This window comes from Microtus ochrogaster, unplaced genomic scaffold (genome assembly GCF_000317375.1).
Source record: "Microtus ochrogaster isolate Prairie Vole_2 unplaced genomic scaffold, MicOch1.0 UNK22, whole genome shotgun sequence".
Taxonomy (NCBI): Eukaryota; Metazoa; Chordata; class Mammalia; order Rodentia; family Cricetidae; genus Microtus; species Microtus ochrogaster.
This window is the reverse complement of record NW_004949120.1, coordinates 5,288,437-5,308,358: the sequence shown is the minus strand read 5'-3', so window position 1 is coordinate 5,308,358 and position 19,922 is coordinate 5,288,437. Positions and strand designations below refer to the sequence as shown.

General features: G+C 38.5%; 1 protein-coding gene across 3 annotated transcripts in view; it reads right to left on the bottom strand.

Moving 5' to 3' along the window:
• Nucleotides 1–3,635: 3,635 nt before the first annotated feature.
• The window catches only part of Papolg (poly(A) polymerase gamma), a 30,206-nt gene continuing 13,919 nt past the window's right edge, over nucleotides 3,636–19,922 (bottom strand). Inside the window, exons 9-22 of one of the 3 annotated variants that reach the window (XM_026789567.1) lie at nucleotides 16,822–16,960; nucleotides 15,267–15,339; nucleotides 14,496–14,616; nucleotides 14,107–14,191; nucleotides 13,304–13,357; nucleotides 11,640–11,759; nucleotides 11,126–11,235; nucleotides 9,163–9,284; nucleotides 8,594–8,763; nucleotides 8,117–8,205; nucleotides 7,819–8,039; nucleotides 7,160–7,295; nucleotides 6,996–7,052; nucleotides 3,636–5,428 (exon numbers count right to left, since the gene is read on the bottom strand). In XM_026789567.1, the coding sequence (XP_026645368.1) occupies nucleotides 7,012–7,052; nucleotides 7,160–7,295; nucleotides 7,819–8,039; nucleotides 8,117–8,205; nucleotides 8,594–8,763; nucleotides 9,163–9,284; nucleotides 11,126–11,235; nucleotides 11,640–11,759; nucleotides 13,304–13,357; nucleotides 14,107–14,191; nucleotides 14,496–14,616; nucleotides 15,267–15,339; nucleotides 16,822–16,960 (1,481 nt within the window). In that variant the 3' untranslated portion in view covers nucleotides 3,636–5,428; nucleotides 6,996–7,011. The remainder of the gene's footprint in view (nucleotides 5,429–6,995; nucleotides 7,053–7,159; nucleotides 7,296–7,818; nucleotides 8,040–8,116; nucleotides 8,206–8,593; nucleotides 8,764–9,162; nucleotides 9,285–11,125; nucleotides 11,236–11,639; nucleotides 11,760–13,303; nucleotides 13,358–14,106; nucleotides 14,192–14,495; nucleotides 14,617–15,266; nucleotides 15,340–16,821; nucleotides 16,961–19,922) is intronic. The other 2 variants (XM_005367739.2, XM_026789568.1) reach the window with 2 other exon arrangements.

Sequence of the window (19,922 nt, the reverse complement as noted above, 5' to 3'; positions counted from 1 at the left end):
GCTCTGTAGACCAGGCTGGTCTCGAACTCACAGAGATCTGCCTGCCTCTGCCTCCCGAGTGCTGGGATTAAAGGCGTGCACCACCACCGCCTGGCAATGAGCAAATCTTAACGCGCTGTTCTTCGGTCCACCTGCAGCCCACGCTGAGGACGGATGCCACCTGAACAATTTAAAAATGTCCCAGCTAGTGATTTGTTCATTGCTTATTGGCTTTTATGTTTTCTTGATCATTGTGCAAAGGTGTTTTTTATTGTTTTTAGCAAGATTCTGCCCTCATGCACCTCGATCTTTCTCCTTTTCTATACACACTCCTGTCTCCTCTGGAACTGTTGGTTGAAACAGTCTCACCTGACAGAATGAAGAAAAGGACCCACGCTTGACATGACCTTCTGGGAGGCCCTTTTGTGCTGTGTACTCAAACTGTAGGCTACAACTCAAGACTGGGGTGAAAACCTCAGTGAACTCTCAACTAGGACTTAAAAAAAATAACCCTGTTACAGTAGTAAGGAAAGCTATTTCCCCAAGCTAAGAAATCTCACATGCGTTTTATAAGCAGATACATTCACATATATGTATATTCAGGCATTAGCTTACAATATCAAGCATACTTCTAAGGGTTACTATTAAAGTTTGGAAAACATTTTAATGGCCTTTCTTTTGCTTGCTTTCCTGAATGAAGTCTTCAAAGTAGTGTATTAAAATTAAGCCTTTGCTTCCCTCGCAAATCCTCTTTAACATTCTCTGAGCTTTCTCTACAGGAAGGGTGGATATTTTCCACCCTTTGAGACAAGGGTGTAGCTCAGACTGCAGAGCCAAAGATGACCTTGAACTTCTGGTCTTCTGGCCTCTAGCCCCTAGTGATAGGACTGCAGGTGTGTGGCAGCAGGCCTTCTTTATGAAGTGATGAGGATCAAGCATACCAGGGATGCACTCTACCACCTGGCTACGTCCCAGTTTCCTCTATAGAAAGAATCTGGAATGAAGGCCATAGCTTAGTTTGTTTCTAATGCTGTGATGAAACACGATTAAGTCCCCAGTCAGGGTAAACAAACGCTACACAAGTTTGGATCATTTAGTGTTAAAAGGTGTAATAGAGACATGCATGATGTCAACTGTTCCTAAAGTCCTGTAACTCGTCCTTCTCGGGATGGCAGCCAAGGCTTGGTGACCAAACCCATCTATTTTCAACCAGAAGCTTCTGGTTCCCAGGCTGACCACAAGAATGACAGCGCCTTCTTTCCAGCACTTGACACGATGCCTCAAGTATTCTTTGATGGAAGTGAGGACAAGGCCACCCAAAAGGACCAGAAGCTGGAACTTCTTTAAGTTTAGAGCGGATTTGCAAATTGTGCTACAGCTTGTTAATAAATATTGCTAACAAGTGCCCGTGAGAGGTAAACTGAGTTGAGTCTGAGCTTTGCTTTCTTATCAAGTAGCGAGTAGGTACTATTTTCTACCACAGACAACCCATGTCTTAAATGACTAAACTGATTGTCAATTTGAGAAATAACTATGTCGTCCTCTTGCACTTCTGAAATACTCCCAAAGAATGACTCAAACATCACCCATTCCTCAAGGTAAGTTTATTGGATTATTTGCTCTAGACAAATGAAGTTCATGTGTACAATTATAAAACAGGGCAAACTAACTCATCATACCACAGCGGTCTAGAAAAGGACGGCAGCTGCAGGCATTTGACGGAACTGCAGTAGGACGTAGCACCATGGCATCAAAGACACTCTCTGTGGGTCTTTTTGAGCATTTGGTGACAGTGTAAAACTGTAACAATTTTGGAGGCAAGAGTGAGGCGTGCTCCCTGCACTTCCAGAGGCCCCACATTTGGTTCCCAGGACCCATGTTGGGCAGCTCACAGCAGCCTGCAGCTCCAGCTTCAGGGGATCTTCAGGGCGCCCTCTCCTGGGCTCTGTGGACACTGCACCCACACGCACATTTACACAGCCACCCTCATATACTACAAGTAAGTCTTTACAAACTTTAACAGATTTGATAATCTTGTGTTCAATTACTTTAAAATATAAAATTATTAGATTATTTCCAAAATAGAGAACTTGGAAGGGATATGACCTCATGTAATTCCCTTAAAAACTCCTGAGGAAATTGTTATCAGAGCTGGATTTCCTTCCATCGTTTCCACAAATTCTAAGCTTTGTATGGCTTATTAGGTAGTTATCGATTTAAACAATTTGCTTATAAAAATATATATGTTAAAAATTAAAGTATTTCTATTCACTGGTTTGTTTAGTGAATTTGGAGGAACAAGTGAGAACCTTCCTATTCCACACTCTAAGGATTCAGATGTCTGTCATTTGAGGGTCATTCTAAGCTGCTGTGTTCTGAATGACCTTAGTAACACGGGAACGTTGATGACACACATTCTTCTAAATACCAACCACATTTTCACCAAAAGTATATAAAGTACCTAAGAAATAATGTGTTTCCGAGGTTCTCACCAGCCTATTTTACTAGTTAAGAGACACTGCATTCAGAAACCTACTGCAGCAAAATCAAATGGAGCAACCATAAACACTCCAGGACTGCTAGTCTGGTGGTTCCCACCCTCAGCCTCCAACGAAAGCTAACTTCCCACGACTAGAAAACTGAACAAAAAGCATTTTACACACAATCCTGAAGGATTCTCAGATACTCTTCTATTTGCTGAGGAGAGAGGGTCACCCCATGCTGTGAGCCAGCACAGTCTACACAGCAGGCTTCAGGCCAGCCGGGGCTACAGAGTGAGATCCTGGGGGATGCTGGGAGGGGCAGGGAGGAGGAGGAAGCCTTGGCCGACTTGATGCTGGCCGTTTCCAGTTCATTGCTGATTAGTAAGCACTTTACTAACACTACTTGAGTGGCTGTCTGCAGACAAAATTAGTCTTATAAGCATCAATAAGCTTTAAAAATTTATTCTTCCCCATTTTACAAGGTGTTAAACCAAGTACTTTCTACCTCAAATTGATTAAATTCCCAAAGTTGAAACTCCTAGAAACTTGCTTTCCTTTGTTAGTCTCCAGAGCTAGTCACTGAGGAACAAGCCAGTCAGAGTCCAGTACCATAGGGAATGAACATGTGAAGGCTATCTGGTGTTATGAAATACATTCCTAGCTATGTTACACACTTGGAAACAGACAGAAAGCATGATGCTGACTCCCAAACCTTTTTACTTACTTTGGAGCTGGTCTGACAGACCCCTTACGAAGGTAATGAAATGTACTAAAAGTCCCCCTACTGGCCAGGACAGGAAGCTCTTCATCTTTTCAATGAACCCACCATATCAAAACTCATCTTATTAATCCTCAGTTGTCAGACAAGTTGATGAAGTCCCTCTTTGTAAACCTCAATGCTGAGCCACTGACCATGCTGAATGGACCCTTAATCTAAGAAAAAAAACCTACTATACTGCCAGGGGCCAGGCTGTTCCTTCCTGGAATAAGATTTAAATCGCCCATTAAATAATTCAAATAATTTTTCTAGGTTCAAGGTCAGATGTCAGTCCTGTGTGTATGTGTGTGTTTGGTTTTTCGAGACAGGGTTTCTCTGTAGCTTTGGGACCTGTCCTGGAACTAGCTCTGTAGACCGGGCTGGCCTCAAACTCACAGAGATCCCGAGTGCTGGGATTAAAGGTGTGTGCCACCAACACCCATCAGTCCTTTCATAATCATTCAGTTTTGCATATTTGTAGAACAAATCCCAAACATTTCAATTTAGGAAGAGGTTAACTATGAAAATAGCACTGCCAAAGAAGCCACAACCCCTGGCCTTTGACACAGAACATGGGAGCGGCACAGCCCTAAAATCAGAACGGGCAGGGAGGGCACAACACCACGACAGTCTCAATGTAAAGGTGTAAAGCTGGTGTACGTGAAAACAGGCTGTTCTTTCTCCCATGTGTCTTGTGAACCCTGCACTACTCCAATGTATTGCCCCCTCTGGCCTACTGCACAGCTGAGTGAGAGCTCAAGACTTCCTGGCTATGCTGAGTTTCATTTTAAATATATTAATTAAGCCTATTCAAAAAATTAAAGACAGACAGTAACGGTTTTAAAGTTTCTCTTTGAAAAGATGATATCTTACAGTACATACAAAAATACTCTGAAAATACATACGACTTCATTTACAAAACACGGAGTCAACAGATTACAAGAATTACATGGTTGTGGACTTTTAATAAACTGAGCATGCATTCATGAAACTTAAAAAATATTAAGAAATGCACTGAAAAAAGCAGTGTAAAAAAAGACAACTCATATAGTTAAATAAAACTACAAAGGTCCTGAGCCAATTAATGGTTGGTAACAATGTCATTCAAAAATGCTTTGAGGTTTCAATAAAACCCACTGCTTATTCTGCATGCCTAACCCATGAAGAGACTGCTGGAGGCTATGGCGAGGGATTACCATGCTGAGTTAATTTTATACTTCAAAAATACAAGTCTGCCATACTTAAATGTATCTTATCATTGATGGTGGGATGAATTCTTCCTTTGTAAAAAATACCAATCAGCTAACAAGAATGTCATGAGATAGTAAGACATGTAACAATTTCACCATTCATATACTGACTTTCAGTATCCTGGTTACAGTCTGATTTTTAATAAAGATGCATTTTGAAGACCTCCATGGGAGGCAAAATACTGAGAATTTATGGTGCCCAACTCTTGTGTAGTCACTGGACTAGTCAGTCCTCCCTGGAAACTATGCAACATGTGGACAAAAGCACAAAAAATAGTTTAAATATTTATGTGCCAATCTGAAAAAAATAAATTAACAAAATAGACATCTGCACAAAGAAAGAAGCAGAAACATATCTCACATTCAATAACTTCACAAAGTGGCTTCAATGCTAAAGTAAACATACAAACATTTGGAAATTACAAGACAGGTTTTTTTTTTTTAACTTTTTCAGCTCTATACAATGATTACAACGTAAGACTTAAACAACAACAACAAAAAACCAACCAAACAAACAAAAAACCCAAACAAACAAACACACACACACAGTTCAGGGCTGGTTTCATCAAAGTCCAAGTGGCCAAGAACTGGTTCCCATGACAAAGAAACAAACATCAAAAGTTAAGGCAGTAAAACCTCAAAATGCAAAGCCATAATACTGCAGGTGACATTTACTAGCAGGTGATCCTCAGAGGGCGTGGGTAGCAATCAGTGAGAATGCTACAGCATCTCAAGGTCAAATGTGAGAGTTCAAAAACCACTCCAAGGTCATGAGGCTGTTGACTGGACTGTCACGCCATCTACGCCACTGTGTGACTGCATGGTCACTAAGTGAAGAGGCACAGCTATTACCACTGCGATTACCGGTTGAGAGTCAGTCGGATGGAGTTTTTGATGACGCGGATGTTGCTTGCTGGAACTGGAGACGATGAATCTGGCAGTTCTTTACTGGGTAGTCTCTGTTGAAAGGGAGACAAAAAAGTGTGAATGTACACACAGGCATGTACACCCCACCTATAAGGGCTCATTCATCTAACAATCAGCCATCCAACGCTACTTGAACTTTCTCTCCACAGCCCTATACCCTGACGTTCACAGGTGCACACAGTAGCTCTTTTTCCATTCATTCTAAGTACTTTTTTGCTCTCAGGTCTTTTAAAAGTGAAAAGTGAGAAGCAGAAGAGTAGAGAAAGTACAAGTGGCAGCAATGTGGGAGGGCTCTGGAGAAGAGGACTTTATTAACTCAGTCACCACTGAGAAATGTAGAGCGAACTCCACCGTCCTTGACGCCGGGCAATGACGCTGAGCAACAGAAGTGCAGGGTGACTAAAGAGGAAAGCCTTATGACTGTGAAGTAAACGTGAGCACTCTACAGGAAGATCTGGCACCGAGAGCCACCTCCCTCCGTTAGCTCTTGTACCGTGTGACAGAAACAATGTAAAGCTTGGCCACAGTTAAACGCAGAGGATGTGGTCAGTGGCAGACCACTTGTGTGGCAGGCATGAGGTTCTGAGTTCAACCCCCAGCACCAAAACTAAGCAAATGAATTAGTAAAAAGTTCAGACATAGAAACAGAAAATAGGACAATGAAGATTTATATAGCATAACAAACTTCAGACATTATACACTTCTACTCACTTATACTTGAATGGTTTTTGTTTTTGCTTGTTTTTGACACAGGTCTCTCCATGTAGCTCTGGCTTTCCTGGTATTTCAGACATTTACCTGCCTAACTCCTGAGCGCTGGGATTAAAGCATGTACCATCACCACTAGCTGTGCTTGAAATATTTTATAACATACTCTGCCATTCACTCTTTTATATTTCAATATCGACCCCAATATTTCCTATCCATTATCATATTTAGTATATATTTTTGTAAGGCAGTCTTGCAGCGTGAGTTATGTAACAGAAATTACTTTGGTTCCAAAAGTCCTGACACAGTAAGAGCTGACTAGGGAAGTAGCTCCTCTGTGGAGGGCTGGAAAGAAGCCATCTGTTCTGTACACTCAGGGCAGGGCTTCCTGGGACCTAACAAAGCTTCTTCCTAACACCTGCTCATTAGCTTTCCATGCTCACCGTATTTGATTTCTAATAACTTAAATTCTGAAAGCAGTGTATATAACAAAAGCTATCTTTGGCATTAAGAAGAAACCTGTGCCATGAACCAAGTATTCAGAGAAATAAAGCAGACAAAATCTGAGTAGGCCACAAGTCTTCCGAACTGCTTCCTCTCCTAGACTCCTGAGCAATGTTCACTCAGAACTGTACACTATCTGTCATCCCCAGTCCTGACCCCAACCACACTGCTGGTCTCTAAGAACAGGGACATAATCATACTGCCTTCTGGTTCCAGGTTTTTCTTTTTCTTTGAGACATGGTTTTACTCTGTTGCTTAGACTAGTTTTGAACTTGAAGCAATCCTCCTGCCTCAGTCGTTTAAATACTTGGATTTAGTTTTAGTTTCTTAAGTTTTTTTTTTTTTTACTTGTTTTTACCTATAGAACTATTACCTATCATCTATTACCTTTTTCCGTGATGTATCAATAGTTGGAATGGGCATAGATTCTCCACCAATGGCATCCTAAAAATAAAAGGATTAAAAACACAATTTTAAATTTTCTTACCATTTCCAACACTTATTCCTACTTCAAAGTAAATCATAATGAAAAACTGATGACTCTAAAGTACTTTCTACGGTGCCTTTCATAGTCTGTTGCTCTTCAAGTTCCCATTCTGAGTGCAGTATTAACATAGTTACCATTGGCTTTCTTTTCCTATCCTCGGCAGCACGGGAGTCTTTAAATGCTGACTCAAGTCGAATAAACTAAGGCATAAACAATAAAAATGAATCGCTATTATATATCTGCAAAGACCATACAAATCAATATAAAATGGGAGACTAATTGATCGATCATCAAAAATGACAACAATTTAATGACTTCAATTAACTACAACTAAAATTATATTGAACTCAACTGCTACCCTTAATTTCGGCAGCCTAAGTAATCTTTTCGGTTTAATCAATTCAGATTCTAACAAAATATTTTGTTATCATCTGCTGGAAGCTAAGAAGATCCATATAATAGAAAAAAATTGCACAATTATATTTGTCTCCTTAACTTTTGTATAAGAAACTTAAACCAATCAAGCAAACTTTCAGATATGAGTAATTTGAATATAAGATGAACAAATATTGTTCCTAAAGGTTTCGAAATGTTCTTTTCAAACAGAACAACTCCCAGTGGAAAACTTACATAGTTAAGGAAAACTGTCAGTTTCTTTACTATTATTTCAACTTAAAAAAAAAAATCAATGAGGAGTAATCACTACTAAAGTCGTAAGTTTACCTTTTCTATGTCTTTCAACCTCTTTGAAGTCCCATCTGTAGGTGGCGAATGGGATCTTTTGGGTGTAACATTCTTACTTATATTAGAGAGTCCATTTAGATGTGGTTGTCCCTGGACAGGGTTGTGAGGTGTTGTGACTCTAGGAATAACGTTACGTCCTACTACAGTAGGAATGGTACATACAGATGGGGAGGATGCAGCTTTCGCTGTAGGATCAACCTCTGAAAAGTACAAAAGCAATTTTAGATCTCAAATATTTATGTAGCAGAATTGTAACAACTGAAGTTTAGATACCTACTTGCACCAATGACTGGAATAGACAGCCCTTGAGCTGGGGGGACACTGGGTAGCTTCTCTACAACTACAGTCGCAGGCTCAGTACTATTCCTAGTAAAAGAATAAAATTATTATTATTAACTGACCTTACCACTACTGATTTTAAAAGCTCTCACTTTAACATTCAGTATGATTTCTTTCTAGTATTTCAACCTTACTCACTAGAACAGAGAAGTCAAATAACAAGGAAAGTCAAGAGGGAACAATCTAAGTGGAACAACGTGTGCGTTCATCTGCACTGCACCCCTCCCCAAGCCCTTCTCCCGGAGTGACTCCTGGAGCACCGCACACACCGCCAAGTGCTCCTAAACTAGTAAGAATCGATTACTAGGAGAGTAAGAGAAAATTCTTTTAGCGATGCAAACAGATCTTTTAGGAAAAGTACAGAAAGTTCTCATCATCCTCCAAAAGCAGCCTAGAAGGATGTTTGGACACACACCTCTCTGCTTCTCCCACAGGGCTGTCTGGGTTTGAAGACTTATTTGTAGACACTGGCGAGGGAAAAGGTGTTCCACTGTCGGTGTCTCTGGAGCTATCCAGACAGCTGCTATCCAGAGATGATCTTTTGGACTGAAGGCCACCTGAACTCCGGCTTACATCAGAAAGACTCTATGGAAGAGAAAGACACTGTTAGGGTTTCAAAAGGAAAGGACAATATTCTAAAGCACACAAAAGCAACCTGTCTCTGGTTTAAGGTGAATTTCAGACTGACTGGCTACACCATCTTTCCCAGTAGGTTTGGAGGAGGTGTAGATGTAAAGTTCTAATTTGGCTTCAAGATCAACTGTTTTTTGTTATTGTTGTTGTTTTTTGAGACAGGGTTTTTTCCTATAGCTTTGCAGCCTGTCCTGGGACTAGCTCTTGTAGACCAGGCTGGCCTCGAACTCACAAAGATCCACCTGCCTCTGCTTCCCTAGTGCTGGGATTAAAGGTGTGCGCCACCACCGCCCCGTTAAGGTCAACCTTTTCAATGGAAGCATACTAGAGAGAATCAGGACTAACACCCACCTTTTTCTTCTTTTGAAGAATCTCTGCAGGTAAATAATGATGAAGTTGTTTTTTCTTTACATGAGTTGCTTCGATTTTCATTCCATCCTTTAACATATTTATATTGTTTGCCTGCCTGTACACTGTAACAATGTTAATATGTTAAATGGGAAATCCTTTCTGAACTGCAAGCTGTTTTCCTTTTCTAAATGCACAGACCGCTTATCCCCCACTAAACACACATCCTCTCATGGAACAAATATTCTAAGACTTTCATTGTGTCACAGTACTGTGTAAGAACTGACTGCTTCTATGTGTATATCTTCTAAAAGCTTTCTTATAATTAGCCCCCATTAACAAAATAAATATATCGCAAATTGTTTTTTCCAAATCTTGTTCTTTGCTCTTTTCAAAACAGCAATCACTCCTTGTAATTACTTGTCTGAGTCTAAGGTAATTCTTTTTCTTCTTATATATGTATATATATGGGTATTCTGGCCTTCATATAAGTCTGTGTGGCATGTGCATGTCTGGTGCCTGCAGAGGTCAGAAGAAAGTACTGTATTCCCTGGGACTGGACTTAGAGATAGTAGTTGTAAGCCGTCACGTGGGTGCTGGGGAACCCAGCCTTAGGCCCTGGGAGAGCAGCCAGCCCTCTGATCCTCTAAGTTGTCTCTGCAGCCACCTAAGACAATAATCATATCAAATATCCAAAGTGCAGTGCAAGTCCTGCTTCTACCTGAGACTGCTTCATCATCACAGCCCATATCACATATAGAACACAGGAGATCGGAGACCATCTGCAAGTCTATCTTCAGTTTATAGGCTGAAAAACTAGTTTCAGAGAGCCTGGAACACCTGGACTGCATCAGGAGACGTGTGGCTCTAGACTTCTGTTCCAGCACTTTTCCAAACTTGTGAAGACCAGTTGTATTAGCACACAAATTAAGGTATTTTGTGTTCAGCCAATTAGATGTTAAGTTCACTGAAGACAGGCAGGAAGGTTGTTTTGTACTGCAAATGCTATGGAATGTGGCACATTATTTAATACTGTGGGACCTAGAGTGTCGACGTGTGGAAAAGAATATTTTTAAAAAAATCTAATAAATGAGCATCTCAGCTTTTTACTTCTTGAGACAACTGATCCCTAATTTGTATACATAATTTCATTCGAGATTCTTATGATTATCAGGAGTACTTGTCCAAACTGCAGAGTCTCTGGTTCCTCAGAATGTGACTTTGTAGTCTGAAGGTGAAGCACAGGAGTCTACATTACCATGATAAACATGGGGACTTTGTAAGGAATTTAGAAAACTCCTGTGTGTCAAAAATACTAACAGCATGAATGTACACACTACACCAGTCAACACTAGCCCAGTCTATAACGGAGAGGTGTCGCTGGGGCTAGATATGATGAACAATGTTTTTTCTATTGATCTTGGAACATATTCAGCAAATCTGTAACTAATGATGATTATTTAACATGAGAAGCATAAAAATCAATTCATTCTTATGACTGTGATTATAATCTCTGGCTAAACACACAGGAAAGTCACCTGTGGAGTTTAGTTTTATTTTCAAACAGAAAGCACATTAAGAGATTACAAAGTTTAAGTGATTTAGGAGTACCTAGGGAGTCTCACTCCCTGTCCCCTGGGCACAGTGGCTGGTTCCCAGACTAAGAAGCAACCAGCAGTGCCTTTAAAAAAAAATCCTGCCAGAAATATCCTCTGCAGTTAAGTATGTCTCTTTTGTAAAGTGAATGGAAGCATTCTGTCCATTATTTATCTGAGTGCCCTTATTATATCTTAGAAATTGTTTCATCATTCTTTTCCTTTTTCCAAACAGCAGCACCAGTTTCTACAATATTCTACAGATTTAACCAAACTGGGAATTAAGAAGTATCTCCAAATAGACCCTAAACAGATGGCACTGAGTTACAGCCATGGCTGGGAATCACCGCCCCATGATTATGATGTCTTACCTGTATCAGTAAATGACTGTATATCATATGTCAAGTCTATGTTGACACTTTCTGCATTTTCTACTCTCCGAAAAATTATTCCGAGGAACCACATTGATACGTAATTGTTGCTATAAAGAAAAAAATTTTCATTAGTTTTTTTTCTTTCAACCTAGCAAATGCTACTGGATAATTAAAACTTAGTTTCTATTTCTCTACCTGATTAATAGATTTCAGTGATGTAGCCAAATTCTTAAAATTATATCCAGAACATTGGTGTAGTCGTTTAGTATTGTTTTAAAAGAAAATTAAATAGTCCAGAAGAACTTACTGAATATATATTTAAAAGATGTTCCAAACACTACTATGGAGTTTTTGCTGAGATTTAATAACTATTGCAGTGTGTACTTGTATAATAATACATGGTCACATATATCATTCCTCTATCAATGTCTGGTAGACAATTTTAAAACTCACTAAAACAATAAATATGTCAAATAACATTATTTAAGACCTTTATTTAAGGGCAACTTACGCTTTATGATGTTCTTTGTTTCCTGGGAATGACTGGGGATTCACATGGGCAAGAGTAATAAATTCATTACGCTCCAAGTTTCCAACAAGCACACGGATTTTAGATTCCACTAATCCAACCCTGCGGCAAACAACATTTCTATGAACTCAAATTAAATCTGACAACTATATTCAAGTAAACCAAGTACTACATCAACTACCAAATTTTGTATGTTCACTTAAAAATAAGGTCCAATTATGGTAGGAATTTTTATTTTTTTGTGTGTTTTAGTAGGGATTTTTAAAAATACCAATTGGTATAGCAACATGGCTCAACAGGTCAAAGTGTTTGCCATGCAAGCCTGACAACCCGAACTGGAGTCCTGGAAGTCAATAGTGATATCCATATACATGCTGTGGCACAAGCAGACTCTCTTACTACTACTACTAATAATAATAATGATAATAAGTCAAGCATATGTCAAATTATGCTTATAGAAGAACTGACCTAAATTTAATGCATTTCTGACTATAAAAATAGCCTGGTTAAGTCTAGATTGTAAGGATTTGAGTATAAACTAAAACTTTTATTCTTTAATCATTTCCACTTTCATATCTTTGAGTAAACCCTAAATTACTTTAAATAATATAAACTAAGAAAAGCTAACATAAGCACATAATTCTTGAAATAAGCATACTGATTTTCACAAAATACTGGATTTTGCATTTCAAAAGGTCACTAAATTTAAATCAGATATTAGAAAAACATATAGGTGTCACCAGATTTATACAATTTAATTTTCTCTTAAGATATATGACTACATGTTATGTATTTATTAGTGACTATAAGTCAGAATAATTTCAAGAATACTTTTAAATATTTTCAAACACTTACGAAAACTGATTATTATAACTGAGTTACTGCAGTGTTGTTACCTAAATGAGAAATAAATTTCTCTACTAGCACCACACAGTCCATCTTTTAGGCTTTTGAGCTGTATGGTCTGTGCAACTATTTACTTTACCATACAGTCGAGAGCAGTAGTCAACAACAATTAATGAAGGAAGGACGGCTGTGCACCACAAAGGTCTCCTAACAAACGGCAGGCTGACTTTGCCATAAACTATAGTTTCCAGGATTCCTTATCTAGACAAATTAAATACTACATCAATAAAAAAATGTAATTATTAGAGAAATAAAAACCCTTAAAGTGACAAGTCAGACTGGAAGAAAATACTGGAAGCACAAATTCTTCCCAGTGGACCCAGGAATGTGAATATTCTGAGGGCACAGGGGATGGATTTAGATGTCCTAGAAAGATATATACTGCAGCTTGACCAAAACTATTGGCAGAAACTAAAATTATGACACTTGTGCTACCTTCTCCTAAGTTAAAAAGATACATAAAGTGTCTTCCCCTTTGAGTTTTGGAGGGAACAATAATAGTAAGATGTAGCTGGGCATCAGAGCACCAGAATTCTTCTAAACGTCACTGCATTCTGATTCTGAAAATGAGCAAGTACAATCTGCACCACAGCCTTCTACCACTGCTGATGCTGAGTCTCCATCATGGACACCAGTCACCACTAAACATACTGACTATGAAAGCCAAGCAAGTGTAAAGCACCATGAAACTACTGATATCATTAGACAGTGCAGAAGAGAACTTGAAACGTAAGTCTTACCATTCGAGATGATTTTCTTCTGTTGATGCACTGGCAGTCAATACTATATAATGCCTATAAAGGATTTGCATCAATAATCAGGGATTAAAAAAGTCAGAACATCATTAATCTGATTTTTTTATCTATTTTTCTTTCTTCTTCCCAATGAACAAAACATATACAGAGTGTCTAAAAGTTACAGTACACTTTATTTTCACAAAACGATAGATCCCACAATTAAAAACTAACTCACTTTAAAAACTGTCACAAATGCTGGACTAGCGGCTACTAGAATGAGGGCGCTGTGATGACGTAGGGTTTCTATTAGCCTATTTGCTACCTTGCTTAAGAAATCTGAGTAATACCTGTCATCTGTCATAATTAGCTTTCTACATTTAAACTCTTATTGGACATGTGCTGGGTCACACATAGAACTAACTCTACCACTCATGAGGATGAGGCAGGAGAATCACTGTAAGTTCCAGGCCAACCTGGGTTACATAGTAAGTATGTTCCAGGCTAGTCTGGAATACACAGTGAGGCTCTGACTCCTGAATGAATGAATGAATGAATGAATGAGGGTCCAACAAAATGGTTTAGAAGGTAAAGGTGCTTGTCACCTGGCCTGATGACATGAGTTCTAAGACCCATGCAGATCTAACACCTGCAAGTTGTCCTCTGCCCTCCACGTGAGCACTATGGCAGGCATACCCACTCATGTATAACCTAGCCCCCTTTAAAACAAAAACGGTAAACAACAACAACAATAAAAAAACCCACAAAAATAAGACAAAAAGTTGACATTTTTACCAATGTTTAAATACCTGTATTTTTGAAAGAAATTTGGAGGCTCTAATAGTTTGGACCAGTCTGATTTCCCTTGAAGAATTTCATCCGTAACTGCAAGACCTAAACAAAAACAAAGGGTTTTTAGAAACTAAGTCTAATTTTGAAAAATGACCAGCTCTTGTATTTCATCCAAACCATCTAACCCACAAATGCTTGACTTAGAAATGTAAAGACATTATGTTGTTTCTTAGAACACAAAAGTCCACCAAACTGGACTGGCTCAAATTTTGGAAAGCATTTGAAGTTTTACTAAGAATTAAGGGTTACAGAATTCTAATTGCCAATCAATAGCTCCAGTGTAGAATAAAATTGTCAGCTAAAAGTTTGGTAATATGTAAGGGAAAAGAGAGCCAAACATATTTACCTTGTTTAAATTCTTCTACCATTACTGTTCGAGTAGATGTAGACACATTATATGTAGAATTCTGTTGTGGGTAGGCAGGGGTGATTATGGGCATAAGATGATATCTATCTGATGGATTTACCTGTAAAATCAGAAGCAGGATAATAGTTCCCCTAACTGAGTAGTCATCACTTCATTTTCCCCAAAGTCTGAAGAATATGAAATATAAATTTAATATGAAATTCCCTCAATTCTTGGAAGGTATTCTACTGAACTGCATTTATTTCTGAAGATAGATATATCTGTTTGTCAAAGCTCTGCAGAAATTAATTTTTCCCCAGCAAATCTATCAAATGATGCATCATATAAGGAAGTCTTTCAGAATTATAGAAATATAATAACTACAATGGCATTATCTTCAATTATATATAGAAACGGATGCCTACTCTTACTAAATTGGAATTTCAAAATTAAAGAATCTATGTGAGAATTATGAATCTGCTTTAAACTGTACTGCAAAATATTATTTTTATATATTTCAGTGCTTCATTATAAGTAACTACTTTTAACAGTTTTTTTATGATGGGTTATGATACTGTTTTTGATATACCCACTTATCTGGTCATATTTGGGCAACTTTTAACAATATAACATTTGGATCAACATTAAATCCACAGCAAGGGGAGACAAGAGCTCTTGCTGCATAAGAAAGGTGTGTAGGAAGAAGGGATAATCTTTAGTAGACTATGATTTAGAGTAAGGCCCTTCCTTCTCCTTAGTGAATTCTCATACCCGAGGATCCCAGACAGGCAAATTCAAGTTGCTTTCTTCTGGTTGCTTCAACAGCACAGGATTTGGCCATTCCCTAGCATAAGTAAAGTGAATTAATTCAAACAGACTCTCACTTCAGATGCTATATAAAATATTAAAAGTACTAAACTGTCTCAATCTTCAAATGACAAAGTATAAAGTACAAGAGGAAGAATCTGTTTATTTGCCGAAATGGCAACAGTCCTTCGTTAGTGAGAAGCAATTTGTACTTGAATTTGTCTCTTTTTTCTCATCTGCTTTCACAGTTTTTATTCTGATGATATAACAGCAATAAGTAACATTTGTTGAAAATACTAGCACATGCATGAAGCAGTTATGATTATCATCTCCATTTTACTAGGCCAATTTACTGTACTAAACCAAAATCTATGGGGATTCTACAGTCTTAAGATCTTAAGATAAGGCTCCCATTTACAAACTCAAGTCAGCTTACTGATTTTTTTAGAAAGAGGTACAGGGATTACGAGCACTGGCTGCTCATCCAGAGGACACAGGCTCAATTCCCAGCATCTACATGGAAGGCTCACAATTGTCTGTACTTCCTGTTCCAGGGGATCTGATGCCCTCCTCTGACCTCTACAGGCACCAGGCACACAAGTGGTAAATACACATGCAGGTAAAACATACACTCATATACATAAAATAAAATCAAAAAAGAAAAAGGAAGGAAGCAAAACTCAGTGGGGTGGTACACATTTCATTTGTGAACTCAATACTTAGAAAGTTGAGACAAGTGGAATGAAAGTTGTATACAAGCCTGGGTTACAGAGTAAAACCCCTTTCAAAAACACTGACGGGGTAGGGAGACAAAATCATGTCACTTGTGATAACATAGGTAGTACTGGAGGTCATTAACTGAAATAGACAGGGCACAGAAAATCCTTCAGGATCACTCATACAAGGAATCTAAAAACGCTGATCTCACAGAGGTGAAAGTAGAGTAGTAGCTGGCAGAGACTAGGAGAGCAGGTAGAGAGGAGGATAGGAAAATATCTGTCAGTGGAGATTAAATTAGAGAAGTTTTGGTGTTCTACTGTACCATAGGGAAATTACAAGTCATATTGGTCATACTATGAATCTGGATGTCTCATTCTCAAAGATTAAATATGTTTTAAAGCTTTTTTTTTTTTTGGATATTCGAGACAGGTTTTCTCCGTAGCTTTTGGTTCCTGGAACTAGCTCTTGTAGACCAGGCTGGCCTTGAACTCACAGAGATCCACCTGCTTCTGCCTCCCGAGTGCTTTAATGAAGGTAAAACAAAATATATATGCATAGGTTTTTTTCTTTTTGAAACAGGGTCTCTCTCTCTCCAGCCAGGACTACTAAAACAGAATATGGAGTCCACTGTCCTCAAACTTATAGCAATATTCCTGCCTAAAGTTCTCTAGGCAGGAACAGACCTAAAAATCTGCTAGGATTACAGGTATGAGCCACTATGCCTGGCTACAGTTCTTTAACTTTTTTTTTTTTAAAACATATCTATATAAGTTAACAATTAGTTAAAGTATATGCTTACCATTTGGAAAAAACTAAAAAAAACTTGTGAACTAAAGTTGAAGCTGCTGCATTTGGATACAGTTGGCAAGTTCTGGCAACTAGCATTGCCCAGGAGACTCCACCAAGGAATCCCAGCATATTGGAGTAAATACCACGACCTATGAAAACAAGCATTTGTTAATTATTATCCAGGTCTATCATGCTTGAAATACAACAGAATAACTTCATTCATTCCTAAGACTGAATACAAACTGAAATGATAAGCAGAACATCACACTAGGCTCAGAGTCAGTTTTGGAAACTTCTAGTTTTCTATTTGTAGCTCTTCTGCTTTGTCCCCTAATGTACAATGACCTCAGTTCCCTGTTTTAGTGCCAACTGTTCTGATTGATAATGCTACTGAAACTATTCCTAAATCCCCAGCCCCCATTTTGAAATATCTGCAGTTAAAAAGAAGACAGTAGGTAAGAAAGAACATTTCATCAGTAAGTAATTACATATATGGGTAGTATTTTAAAATCGAGCATAAAGCTGGCAACAAACTTCAGTTTTGGATACCTCTCCATTGTGAACAACATACCAATGACATTAGGCTCACTTGTGAAATGATGATTTTTATAGAAATCTATGGGAAACTATTACTATACCATTAAACCTAGTGTGCCCTTATTACACATTGTGACATTATGTTCCATATATAGAGGTAAAAATCTATAAGATATCAGTTTAGACATGTTAAATATAAAAACTATATGTGTGAAAATTGACAGAATACAGAGTTTAGTTTATAAAGAGACAAAATGTTCATGTTGTGGTTTTAATACAAATTACATGATCCGATTAGTCAAGGCTACAGGCAAATACCACTTGCTTTAGGCCCACAATATATAAACCAAAAGACTAATTCTCTCAAACTATACACTTTAGTACCTTTTGGTGTACTTGTAGCTGTGCAACCACCACAATCACTCCTAGAACACGCTCATCAGCTCCAAAAGAAACGACAGCTATACTCCCTCCCCCTTACTCTGGATCTGAAGACCTATGCAACCACTCATCTACCTTCTGTCTTTTATAGCTCTGTCCTAATTATGAACATTTTAATTCATATAAATCAAAGCATACATGTTGTCTTTTGAATAACTTCTGGCACACTCAACAAAGAGGTGTCAACAATCATATGTTGTACTGCATTCCTTTTTATTGCAAAATAATATTTGGCAGTGTAGATACACCATGTTTGTTTATTCATTCATCAGTGTATGAACATGCGACTGTGCTTACTCTGGCTTTAGGAATGATACTATATATGAACAAGATTTTTATATGAACATTATTTTACCTTCTGTTGAGAATTAAAGTCAATGAAATAAAACAAATTTAAAAATCCCTTAGCTGGCCATTTCAAGTGTTTACCAGTCACATAGTTAACTGGATCTGTCAATGCATATAAACGTTCCACAGTCAAACGCTTTATGGAGAGCTCTGTAAACTAGGTGAAACCTCATGCCTGAAGTGCAACACTGCCTCAGTGCAGTCACGAACCAAACGATGTCATTTAAGAATACCACGTACATGATGGCGGGCTTTAAGATTATAATGGGGATGAAAAAATGTGTAGATGAAGAGGTAAGAAAAGAGCAAACACCAGAAAAAAAAGAACCATCAAAAAAATTCAGTGACGTTGGCTGGAAATGAGGCTGGCTTCTAACTCTACACCCCAGTAAGCAACCTCAGCATTCCACTGGGAACAGTGGTAGGAGCCACCGTTCTTGCCTACATACAACCTGAGCCTACTCAACACTAGAATGATTTGCATGTGCCACCATGTCCAATCTGAGTTTATATCATTACACAGGAATTAAAAAGCTTTTAAAAATTAAGTTTACAACAAAAAATGACAATAAGATGAGCTTAATTAATTATTGAAGAAAAAAACTTTTATAAATCCGTGAGACTAAAGTATACAGTGTTCATAAGTCTACAGTAGTGGACATTAATGCCCTGGGCATTTACACTCACTACGTATTCAGACTCACTCAAACCACCTTTGGGTTTAGCAATTTCCATCTATCTATCACATGTATCGCACACAGATCATTTTTATGTGTGTGACTTTGCTGTACCACATTGTGTTTAGGTACTTCTACATGAAAGTACTTAGTGTCTTACAAAGGCCTACACTAAGCCGGGCGGTGGTGGCGCACGCCTTTAATCCCAGCACTTGGGAGGCAGAGTCAGGTGGATCTCTGTGAGTTCGAGACCAGCCTGGTCTACAAGAGCTAGTTCCAGGACAGGCTCCAAAACCACAGAGAAACCCTGTCTCAAAAAAAAAAACAAAAACAAAAACAAAAACAAAAAACAAGCAATAACAACAACAAAAAAACCCAGCCGGGCGGTGGTGGCGCACGCCTTTAATCCCAGTACTTGGGAGGCAGAGGCAGGTGGATCTCTGTGAGTTCGAGACCAGCCTGGTCTACAAGAGCTAGTTCCAGGACAGGCTCCAAAACCACAGAGAAACCCTGTCTCGAAAAACAAAAAAAAAAAAAAACAAAAAAAACCCAAAAAAACAAAGGCCTACACTATTCATACAGTTAAAAGGTTATGCAGGTTTTAGGAGCAATAGCTTTCTAGAGACCAAGTTTACAGCGGGCTATACCAAAAAGGTTTATGTGAACATGTGAGCACATTCAATTTCAGTTGCATGGCCACAAAATTATTTAATAATTCATTCTTCAGACCATTATCACCATTCTTTTTCTTTTAAAAATTGTGTGTGTGTGTAGTATGCATGAACATGTGTGTACAGGTACATGCACACGCAGGTCAGAGGAAGCATGTCTGTATCCTGCTTTAACTCCCTGCCTGATTTCTTGCCCTACGGTGCTGAGTTTGTGGTTACTGACACACACAGTCATGGCTCGCCATTTGCATGTGTGTTAGAGATTCAAACTCAGCTCATGCAGCAAGTGTTCCTACCTACTGAGCCATTTCCTCAGTCATCATGTATCACCATTCTAAAGCAGGGTCTGAATACAGTTAGACATAATAGAGAAGGACCCATGTCAGAGCAGAACGAGGGACAGGGCCTTGTATGAGTCACACACACACACACACCTG